Raw genomic sequence first — 11242 nt, forward strand, 5'->3', positions numbered from 1 at the left:
AGATGAGAGAGTGGAGAGAGACAGCGATTAGAGATAATGAGGAGACTATAGGAGACTAAAAGAGAAAGTTAGGAAAGAGAATATGAGGGAGATGAGTCCGTGAAGATAACAGATCGTGTAGGAGACTGCCAGGGGAGATATTATGAGGAGACTTAGGCGAATGAGGAAAAAGTGAGGAAAGAGAGAGAATGAGGTGATTTTATGAATATGAGGGACTGATACTGTGAGATGAGTACGTATGTGGTGGTGAAAGATCAGGCGATGAACTTTTTACTGTTTTGCTCTTCAACATTCAAGCAAGTCTTTCTCTCGTTCGTCATTTTTTATTAGGAATGATCGCTTTTTTTTTTTTTTTTAGACTGTGACTCCCTTTAGTGGAAATTCATGGCACGGCTTCCTCAGTGAGTGAAAATGCATGAACACAGAAAAGAATTAAGAATAGACTTTACCTTTGTTGGTATTAAGCCGAATAATGAATGAATATAGAAAAGAATTAGGAATAAACTTTACTTTTGTTGGTTTTAAGCTGCATTATGAATGAATACAGTGATGAGAGGCGAAGTCATTGATCCTTTTTATCATCATGGCACTTGTTAACATTCGCGGAAACGTCAAATACATCAACTTGAAAATGAACGGTAGATCAATTATTTTTCCAAGCTACATAATGAATACAGTAGTGGAAAGAAATGAAATGAAAGATGAGATGATTAATTATTTCATTTATTCTTTTTTTATACCATGTTGGCATTTCACGGGAATTTATGGGCTAAAGGAGGTATTTTTTCTGGTACCTCTTATCGGAGCCCACCCTCTAGAGAACCGTCAACCCGAGAAAGGAAGCCCTACCTACACTCAACCGTGGCAGAACCTATAGTAGTGTAAAATGCATGGATATAAAAGAAAATAGGTAGCATGAGATATGTTTCCATTTTTGAGCTACAGAGGGAGTGAATATGATGATTAGAAGAGATGAAAGGAAAAATATTAATGCATTCACTGTTATGGTGGTTATCAACATTCATAGTTGTGTAGAATGCATGGGGAGAGAAAAAAAAGGGGATAGGAGATATTTTTCCCCATTATTTCTTCACAGTAACAGAATTATCACGTGTCGGATGAGAAAACAGAAGGGATAATTAACTGTTGCTAGAATGTTAACCTCCAGAGTACCAGGACGCGTTTTCATATTCATTCTGCTTACTATTGGGTGAATTCATACAGCTTCAGAAACATATGTGTGGGGAGGAGGAGATTAAAATAGTGAAGACTCTAACCATTAATCTTTTGACCTCCATGGACCCTTCCTAATGTCAATAAAATCGTCCTATCATGCCCAAAACTCAAGGTAAAAATGCGTCCCAATACTGAATGGGTAAAAGCCATACACAAACCAGGAAAAAAAGATGAACAATATCTGTATATTTTTCTAACGAATGCGTGAATACAATGAAACAAGATGAGAGAAGAAAAGAACTGATTTTTCACTGTTCTGATTTTTAACGCTCAGACCAAAATAGAATAAAAACATAGGAACAAAAGAACACGAAATAAAAGAACAACTTGTCATTTATAAGCTACAAAACTAAGAAACTAAAAAAAGAAAAGCAATATCCACAAAATTGATTACGTGTATGTGTGAAAAAGAAAATAATTAGTTAAAGTTAAGAAGATGGATCGATGAGTGAGGTAGATGAGTAGAATTATGACGAGTGGATAGGATAAGTAAGGGATATTGAGCACGTGATGAAGAGCGAGTCCTCATAGTGATGGAAATGCTCTGAGTGAGTCTGAGTGATGCAGGACTAAAGAGAGAGAGAGAGAGAGAGAGAGAGAGAGAGAGAGAGAGAGAGAGAGAGAGAGAGAGAGAGAGAGAGAGAGAGAACCAGCCAAGTGACACAGAAACATAGCACCAGTCAACCAATCAGCCAGCCAACCAGTCAGATATCCCTTCATACATACATACATCCAGGCAAACAGACAGACACCCAAACAGAAAAACGACCATCCAACCATCCACCCATCCATCCAGACATCAAGATAGACAACCAGCAAGCCATCCATTTATCCATTCACTCATCCATCTATCCAGAGACACCAAAGGAAGACTTTATGAATAACTTTGATTTACTTATCGTTTCTAATCAGCTGTGGCAACTGTCTCTGCGGGACGTGCGTCTGTCTGATGCTGGCCTGTACGAGTGTCAGCTCACCACGCACCCTCCCACCTCGCTCTTCTTCACTCTCAAGGTGGTGGGTGAGTATTGGGGGGTGAGGGAGAGGGAGAAGATAGGTAAATGAAAGGATGGGGAGGAGAGACAAGGAAAAGGAGAAGGAGAGGGAGAAGATAGGTAAAGGAAAGAAAAGAGTAGAGAGAGAAAAGAGAATGAGGATTTGAAATTAGTGAGAAGAGAGAGAGAGAGAGAGAGAGAGAGAGAGAGAGAGAGAGAGAGGACTATTTTTACACTTCACTAATTACGTCAACACCAAAATCACTAACACACAAACATCCCTCATCCTCCCCTCCCACACACACACACACACACACACACACACACACACACACACACACACACACACACACACACACACACACACACACACACACACACACACACACACACTCCCCCAGGCGAACATTCTGACCACAAATATTACCCAAAAGATTCCATGAACAATATTTTCTTCATTAATTAGATTAGGTTAGGTTAGGAGGGATTGATGACCAGGGAAGTGTTGGAGGTGACGTTTGCGTGCAGTAATTTGCGTGGGTGGAGTTTAATAGCGTGAGTTTACATGATGTTCTTATTGTTATTTTACTTGGATTTTCCTTTTCTTTTCATTTTTTTTTATTTCCGTGGTTGTTTGAGTGTTATGGCTTTCTTTTGTTGAGGTTTGACGAGTTGATATTTATTCTTTTCCTTTTCCTTTCTATTTCGCCTTCTTCTCTTCTCCTCCTCCTCCTCCTCCTACTACTTCTCTTCCTCATCATCATTCTACTCCTATTACTACTGTTGCCACTACTTTTGCTACAGCTACTACTCCTCTTCTGTTCTCCTCTTACTCCTACTTCTCTCTCTTCTTCTTCTTCTTACTACTACTACTACTACTACTACTACTACTACTACTACTACTACTACTACTACTACTACTACTACTACTACAACTACTGCTGCTACTGCTGCTGCTGCTGCTCACTGCTGCTGCTGCACCACTGCTGCTACTGCTGCTGCTGCTGCTGCTGCTGCTGCTACTACTGGTACTACTGCTGTTACTGGTGCTGCTGCTACTACTGCTGCTGCTGCTGCTGCTGCTACTGCTACTACTGCTACTACTACTACTACTACTACTACTACTACTATAACTACTACCACTGCTACTAAGAATACTACTACTACCACTAACAACAACAATAATGATGCTGATGATGACAATGATGGCTAGCCGGCGCGTGTCACCCCCACAGAGGCGCGGGCGGTGATTGAGGGGCAGCCAGCCACGCACTTCCACCTGGGCCACACACTCCGCCTACACTGCATCGTGGAGCGCGCCACTGAGGAGCCCATGTACATCTTCTGGTATCACAACGGCAGCATGGTCAACTATTACCCTAACAAGCCAGACAGGATCTCCAAGCACAGCTACAGCAGTATCCTCACCATCAACAACCTCACCTGGTCCCACGCTGGCGATTACCGCTGTGAGCCGCCTTTAGCCAGCCCCGCCTCCATCACCGTGCACATCACCAGTGAGTTTTTACTAAGGGATGAGATAACCTGACTTAACATTATCTAACATTTCTTGACCTAATGTAACCTAACCTAACGTATCCAACCTAATCCTACCTAACCTAACTTCACGTAACCCAAACGTAACTTAACTTAACCTTACCTGAACTGACCTTACCTTACCTGACCTAACTTAATCTAATCTGAACTGACGCAACCTAACCTAACCTATCTAACCTGAACTGACCTGACATGACTTAACTTAACCTAAACTAACATAACATAACATAACTTAACTTAACCCAACCCAATTTAACCTAACCTGACCTAACAACCTGGCACATAAACTACTTTAGAGTAATGAGGAACTAACTTGACCATTCCTAGCAAAGTATGACCTCTAAATCGAAAGATCACCGGCTATCATAATCCATTCATTCATACAACCTCTCAACTTAGAAAACTGCGCTACAGCTTTTAGCATCAGCAGTGCATGAAGACTTCAATATTGAGTAACTTTTTTCATGTTTTTTTTTATGTAAAAGGGGAAAGCCTGCCAAGGGTAATGAAAAATAATAAAAAGCCCACTTATTTGGCAGCCCCATTGCAGGTAAGATAGAGTTAGCCAAAAAACGGACAAATGTCTTGAAACCTCCCTCTTAAATGAAGTCAAGTCATAGAAAGTTGGAAATACAGAAGCAGGTAGGGAGTTCCAGAGTTTACCTGTGAAAATGTATGAAAGACTGAGAGTATTGGTTAACTCTTGCATTAGAGAAAGGTAGGGAGTTTCAGAGTTTACCAGTGAAATGTATGAAAGACAGAGTATTGGTTAACTCTTGCATTAGGGAGTTGGACAGAGTAGGGGTGAGAGGAAGAAATAAGTACTTTGATGGTTTTTACACCCGTATTCAGAAACAACTTGCTCTCTCTTGCTCTCTCAAATTTCCAAGGCCACAAAGACGACTAGCTGGGTTTTCAAGACAGTTTCTCCTTAAAATAAACCAAAAATCTTGCTAATCTATCACCAAAACCATACATACTCTTAGAAATACGAATATCTTCAACTAGAGGCTTTGGAAAGTAGCGATGGTGAGAGAGCAAAGTGTTTCAGATTGCAAGCCTAAGTTAATATCATGAGCAACAAAGCACGAATGAAGAGCTTAGGTTTCATAATTAAGTTTTCACGCATGATTTTTTTCATTTTTAGTGCGAAAAGTTTCAGTTTAGTGTTTTCATTGCAAAACAGGAAGTGGTGTACAGGCTAAAGACGGTTTTCATTTGTTTTATATCTTCATTTGAATTGTTTTTTCTGTAGGAAGAATAGGAAGGTAATGAAGAATTAGTTGTTAGAATTTAAAGGCAAAAAATAAAATGCGTTTGCAAAATGAATTAATGGATGAATGAGTCAATTAGCAAATAATCAAGTAACCTAGCAACTTACAAACTAAATAAATAACTAAATAAGAAAAACGTTTGTGCCTTGACCTAGAAGGTATCCATAACTGAGACAGAAATGTTTCTTACCATGAACAAAACAATAAGGAAAGTTGGAAAAATAAAAGTAAAGCAGAACAACTAATAGAAAAAAAATGTTAAATGCTCACTGGAAAGGATTCAGATGTCGACCAAAAGGAAATGAAGTCAATACAAAAGAAAAAAACGAGAAATTTTGAATTTTCTTGTAATTACAGAAAATGTCATATTTTTCTCTCTTCCTCTCTCGGTCTCTACCTGTCTGTCTGTCTATCTGTCTGTCTGTATCTCTCTCTCTCTCTCTCTCTCTCTCTCTCTCTCTCTCTCTCTCTCTCTCTCTCTCTCTCTCTCTCTCTCTCTCAATCATCCTATCACTCATACTCCTCCTCAATTCTTACCCTCAACACCTTTCCCTATTCCCTCATCCCCCCATCATCTTTTCCCCTCTTTACCTCCATCATTACTCCTTCTTTACTCCTTTCTAACCACCACGCATCCACAACTCCCACCCTCCCCTCTAGCCTCCGACCAAAGACCGCCACACACATCGGAAAAGGACGCCAAAATTTCCAATCTTGGCGGGAAAAACCATAAAATAAAGAAAACCCTCTATATGACATGAGTATCGGAAATAGGACTTGGTAATACCCGGCGGCTGGAGGACCATGGGGGGAAGGGGGAAGGAGGGGCGGGAATCGAGCCATGGAAAGCCAACGGGGCCCACGGGGGAATGCGTGCGGGAATGGTCGGTTACGAAGAAGTCGAGGGAGGGATGTTAGTAAGGCAGTAAAGTGTGAGTCTGAGTGTGTGTGTGTGTGTGTGTGTGTGTGTGTGTGTGTGTGTGTGTGTGTGTGTGTGTGTGTTGGTACTTAGATGTGGTAATGAGGACGAGGATGAGGAGGAGGAGGAGGAGGTGGTGGAGGAGAAGGACGAAGGGAAGGGAAGGAGGAGGCGATTAGAAGTAAGAGCACTTAAGAGGCGGAAGAAGAGGAGGAAGAAGAGGGAAGAGAGAAGATGATAAGTACTATAGTTGTCGGAGAAAGGTGGAGAAGAGAAAACAGGAAATAATTTGAAAACTGAGATGAAAAGAAGAACAATAGCACAAATAAGACGAAAGAAAGAACAAGAACAAGAAGAACAAGAAGAAAAACAAAAAACAAGAATACAAGAGCAATAAGAACAATAATAAGAATAAGACGAAAATTGGACATAAAAGAACAAAAAAATAAGAACAAGAAGAACAGGAGATAATGAAACTAAAGAAAGATCTGATTAAGATAAGGAACAGAGAGAGAGAGAGAGAGAGAGAGAGAGAGAGAGAGAGAGAGAGAGAGAGAGAGAGGGGGGGGGAGAGGATAGAAAGACGAGGAGGAGGAGGAGGAGGAGGAGGAGTAGCAAGAGCCATCAGAAGACAATGAGATACTTGCACTTTTTTCCCGCCAATGGACGAGCGAAACAGGTTGTAAGGCGGAGATTTAAACCTTAATTAGTAGTTCCGGTTTGCTGATACCTGGCGGCGGCGGTGGAGGTGGTGGAGGAGGCGGAGGCGGAGGCGGAGGCGGTGGTGGTGGTGGTGGTGGTAATTTTATCTCTCGTTTTGCTCCTTCCGTTCCTCCCTTGACTTCCTCCTCCTCCTCCTCCTCCTCCTCCTCCTCCTCCTCCTCCTCCTCCTCCTCCTGCCTTATTTTTATCAGCATTTTTTACAGTTGTGTTCGCCTGTCCTCGTCACCGCCTGTCTGTGTCCATCTGTCTGTCTGTGCGCCTGTCTGTCTGTCTGTCTGTGTGCCTCTCTGGTCTTCGCATTTTTTCCGCGGCACGTTTCCATTTTATTATTACTTTTGCCTCGTGTTATTTTTTTCGAGCTTTTAGTATTCAACTGCAAGTTTATTCTTTTGTTTTGAAAAAAATGTTCTACGTCCATTTACATTTTTTAGTTCGCACTTTACACACACACACACACACACACACACACACACACACACACACGTAAACTGTCCAACAAACTCAGTCGAAAAAAACAAGAATCTGTCACTCTTGTACGATAAACCCAGTGTGAATTAGTCGCTTCAATCAAAGTGTTCTTCCGTGGATTCTAAATGTCATGCAATCCTTTAAACTTTTGTCGCGATTCTCGGCGTAAAACTCGACACAAGAGAGAGAGAAAAAAAAGGAAAATATATCACCGCGTTCATTAACTGGAAGCAAACCTGACGGGATTCTGAACGCTGACACCGACACAGAAAAACGAAAAAAAAAAAACATAGAATCCGTAAAGAAAAAAAATCTAGTCACAGCATTCAGAATAGAAACAAAAAAAGACAATACAAACAAATATATGCAGTAACAAAACGTGCCGTAATTAAAGAGGCAAGCCAACAGTGATTCTTTACATAAACATCGACAAATAAATGATGACAGTACCCCATTAAAAAAAAACACTAGATTAAAAACAGAAAACGAGGACTCACACCAGCCAGACACACTATATAATACACACGCAGAACCCTCCCTTTAAAATACCAAAGCCATATTCTGAAACGCTTTGCTCTCTCACCATCACTATTTTCCAAAGGCTCCAGTTGAAGATACTCGTGTTTTTTAAGAGTATTTTTTTTTTAGGATTTTGCTGGTGATAGATTGGCAAGATTTCTAGTTTGTTAAAAGGAAAAAGTGTCTTGAAAACCCGGCTATATAGGTGTCTCTGTGGCCTTGGAAAATTGTTGAAGTGAGAAGGGAAAGCGCAAATTTTAGTACATCACTTATTATAGGCATTATTTATCTTCTCTTATGTGATAGTTCCTTCCGATTCCTCCTAGCTTTCTTTTTTTTTTCATGTGTTATTTCGTTTTTGTTTTATTTATACTTTAACATTCTTTTTGCTTATTTTCTTTCTACATGTAATATTCCTCTTCAAATTTCTCTTTTCGTTTTCTTTTTTTTCATGTAATATTTCCTAATGTCACCTTTCAATAACTTCAGTCCAACAGGGTACTTTCTTTAACCCTTTCAGTGCTGCGATGCATGTTTACCTTGAGTTATGGGTGTGATTGGACCATTTTATTGACATTAGCAAGGCTCTATGGATTAATGCCCAGAGACTTCACTATCTCAATCCCCACAAAGGTTTCTGAAGCTGTATAAAATCACCAAATAGTAAATAGAATGAATGAAAAAACTCGTGGTACTGAAGGGGTTAATATACAGGCATACAGGGACACAGGCCTAACTAACTAACGCTTCCTTTCCTCCCTCAGGGCCCCCGGCGGCTATGCAGAACACGGGCGAAGGAAGAGGAGTAGGAGCAGGAGGGGGAGGAAGGATCATGGTAGGAGTAGGAGTGGCTCTCTCCTTCTCCCCACCTATTGTGCCTTGGTCATCTCCTCTCTACCTCTTGTTCTGTCTCCTCGCAGCCAGCTGGTGAGAGGAGGAAGAGGAGGAGGAGGTGTCTGGTCTTTCTCTCTCTCTTTCTCTCTACCTTCTCCCCTTCTCTAACCTTCTGAAGCTTCATTAACACTGAGAAAGAACGACTGCAAAACATCTGCACCGGTGAAGAATGTGCGAGGGATGGAAAGTACTGTTTACCATTTTCTGTGGAAGGAAGGAAGGAAGGGGTAACTCATGTACCGTACGTAGAGTTGTCAAAACGATTAATAATGTTTTCCCCTTTGTGTCTTAACTGTGTAAAAAGTTATTAGTAGAGAGAGTGTACCTGTTTGTGTCCGTGGGTATGTGTGTCTGTGTGTCCGTGTGTGCGTGTGTGGGTGGGTGGGTGTGTGTGTGGATGTGAAGTATAAAAGAATTGTAATATTAAAGAGTATTTAGACCTGTGTACTCGTTCGTGGGTCTTAACAAGATTAAAAGTTTAGTGTTATGTGATATTACGGTGGTGAAATTTTTGGTTATATTTTTGTGAGGGAGACGAGTTTTTGTGTATAATAATGTTTTGAGTGATGTGACGTGAGCTCTTCCCCCTTATTGTGTGTGTGTGTGTGTGTGTGTGTGTGTGTGTGTGTGTGTGTGTGTGTGTAAAAATAAAAGTGCTTATAATCATGTGTCTTCGTCTGTTATGTAATTCAAGTAAGAAAAAAAAACACTCCATGTATGTAAATAATGTACGTACGTGTGTGTATGTATATATATGTACGTATTGAAGCATGTGTGCATATAAATAATGACAAAAAATTAGCTGTGTACGTAAATAGGAATCGTAGTTCAAAAATCAATATAAGTAAGTGTAAATGTGTGTGTGTGTGTGTGTGTGTGTGTGTGTGTGTGTGTGTGTGTGTGTACACTACGTGCCAAATAATCCTGTGTTTCGTGAATAAAATGAATAAAATGCAGTTGAACCTTGTCTGCCTGTCATTCATTTTCCCTCTCTCTCTCTCTCTCTCTCTCTCTCTCTCTCTCTACACTCCCCTCTTCTCCCAGTTTCCCCTTCCCTCCTTCCCCTCCATTTCCTCCCTTCCTTTCCCTCTCCTCATCTCCCCATCTCCCTCTCCCTCCCTTTCTCCCCTCTCCCTCTCCTCTCCCTCTCTCCCCTCTCACTAAAAAGGGGAGAACTTGAATATGGAAAATGGTTGTGTTTTACTCGTTCTTTTATTTGGCAGAGTAGCTTTATTTATTCTCTCTCTCTCTCTCTCTCTCTCTCTCTCTCTCTCTCTCTCTCTCTCTCTCTCCTTTTTCCCCTCTTCTTTTTCTTTTTCACCACCTCCTTCTTCTCCTTTATCTCTTCTTCCTTTTTCTTTTTGTACATTTGTAACTATTTCTCTTACTTGTTTTAGATATTTTCATTTCTTTTGTCTCTTTATCACTTTTTTTTCCTTTCCTTTTTCTTCCAATTTCTTTTTTTTTCTCTCTGTTGCACACCCACTCCTGGTCACTCATCCATAACTACCCATCCACACACACACACACACACACACACACACACACACACACACACACACACACACACACACACACACTTTATATTCTCACTTGTTCAGTTACTTCATATTTTTTCCTCCTTTTCTTCTCTTCCCTTTTCTTTTCCTTCTTTCTTACGCCACCAACTGGCACATATACATCGTTCTTCCAAACACACACATGTACTTTTCTTTGACTTTTCATGGTTTTTCTACCTTTTCTTCAGTTTTTTTTATCTTCCTTTCTTCTACATCCGAACTAACCAACCAACACACACATTTACTTTTCTCTAAACTTTTTCTATTTTTCCTTACTTTTTCTTTTTCTTTTTCCATTTTCCTTATTTCCTTATCCACACCCACACACCGTCCCGGACACACACACACACACACACACACACACACACACACACACACACACACACACACACACACATGCAAAGGCTAGGTAGACAGATAGGGCCAAGTTTGTGTAGCGTCAGTAGCAGCAATCAAAGAAGGAGAGGGAAGCAACACATGGATCGGGCGGCATCCTGGCTCAGGCATTGACAGAGAGTGTGACCTGTACGGGTCGTCAGCACTGATTGTCGAGCTGACGTCCTGACAATACTTGGAGATGAGGTGTTCCTTGCCTTTCCACCACCTTCCAGCCAGCTCCCTCCCTCCAGTCCCTTCACCACTTCCAGAGCTCTTCCTTTCACCTTCTTCCAGTGTAGGTTTTTTGCCTCCTCTCTTGCTTCCTCTTGCATTTCCAGTCAGAGTTCTCATTTTTCTTCTATTTCTTTTATTTTTCTTCTATTCCACTTCCCTTTTACCAGTTCCAGATCTTTCTTTCTTCTTCTCTCAATATCCTCTTTTGCCTCCTCCTTTTTGTTTCTACTCTTTTTCCAGTTATTCTTTTCAGTCTTCTCCCTTTTCTTTTCCTTCCATTGTATTCCAGTTATCCTTCAGTTCCAGGTATCTTCCTTTCTGTGTCTTTCATCGCTTTCTCTTGTTTTCATAATCTATCTTTATTTCTGCTTCCTTACATTTTTTTTTCTTATTTCCAGACCCTTTACCATTCCAGGCTTCTTCCTTTCACTTTATTCCAGTGTACTTCTTTCCATGTTCACTTTTTTTCATTCTTTTTTTTTCAAT

The 11242-nt window shown here is 40.7% G+C and overlaps 1 protein-coding gene across 1 annotated transcript in view; it reads left to right on the forward strand.

The window, feature by feature from the left end:
- Positions 1 to 9218, forward strand: part of LOC123512288 (zwei Ig domain protein zig-8-like) — a 143219-nt gene extending 134001 nt beyond the window's left edge. The window contains exons 4-6 of the mRNA XM_045268612.1: positions 2149 to 2257; positions 3467 to 3748; positions 8456 to 9218. Coding sequence (XP_045124547.1) covers positions 2149 to 2257; positions 3467 to 3748; positions 8456 to 8622 — 558 coding nt within the window. The 3' untranslated portion in view covers positions 8623 to 9218. The remainder of the gene's footprint in view (positions 1 to 2148; positions 2258 to 3466; positions 3749 to 8455) is intronic.
- The last annotated feature ends 2024 nt before the right edge of the window (positions 9219 to 11242 follow it).

This window comes from Portunus trituberculatus, chromosome 33 (assembly GCF_017591435.1).
Source record: "Portunus trituberculatus isolate SZX2019 chromosome 33, ASM1759143v1, whole genome shotgun sequence".
Classification (NCBI taxonomy): Eukaryota; Metazoa; Arthropoda; class Malacostraca; order Decapoda; family Portunidae; genus Portunus; species Portunus trituberculatus.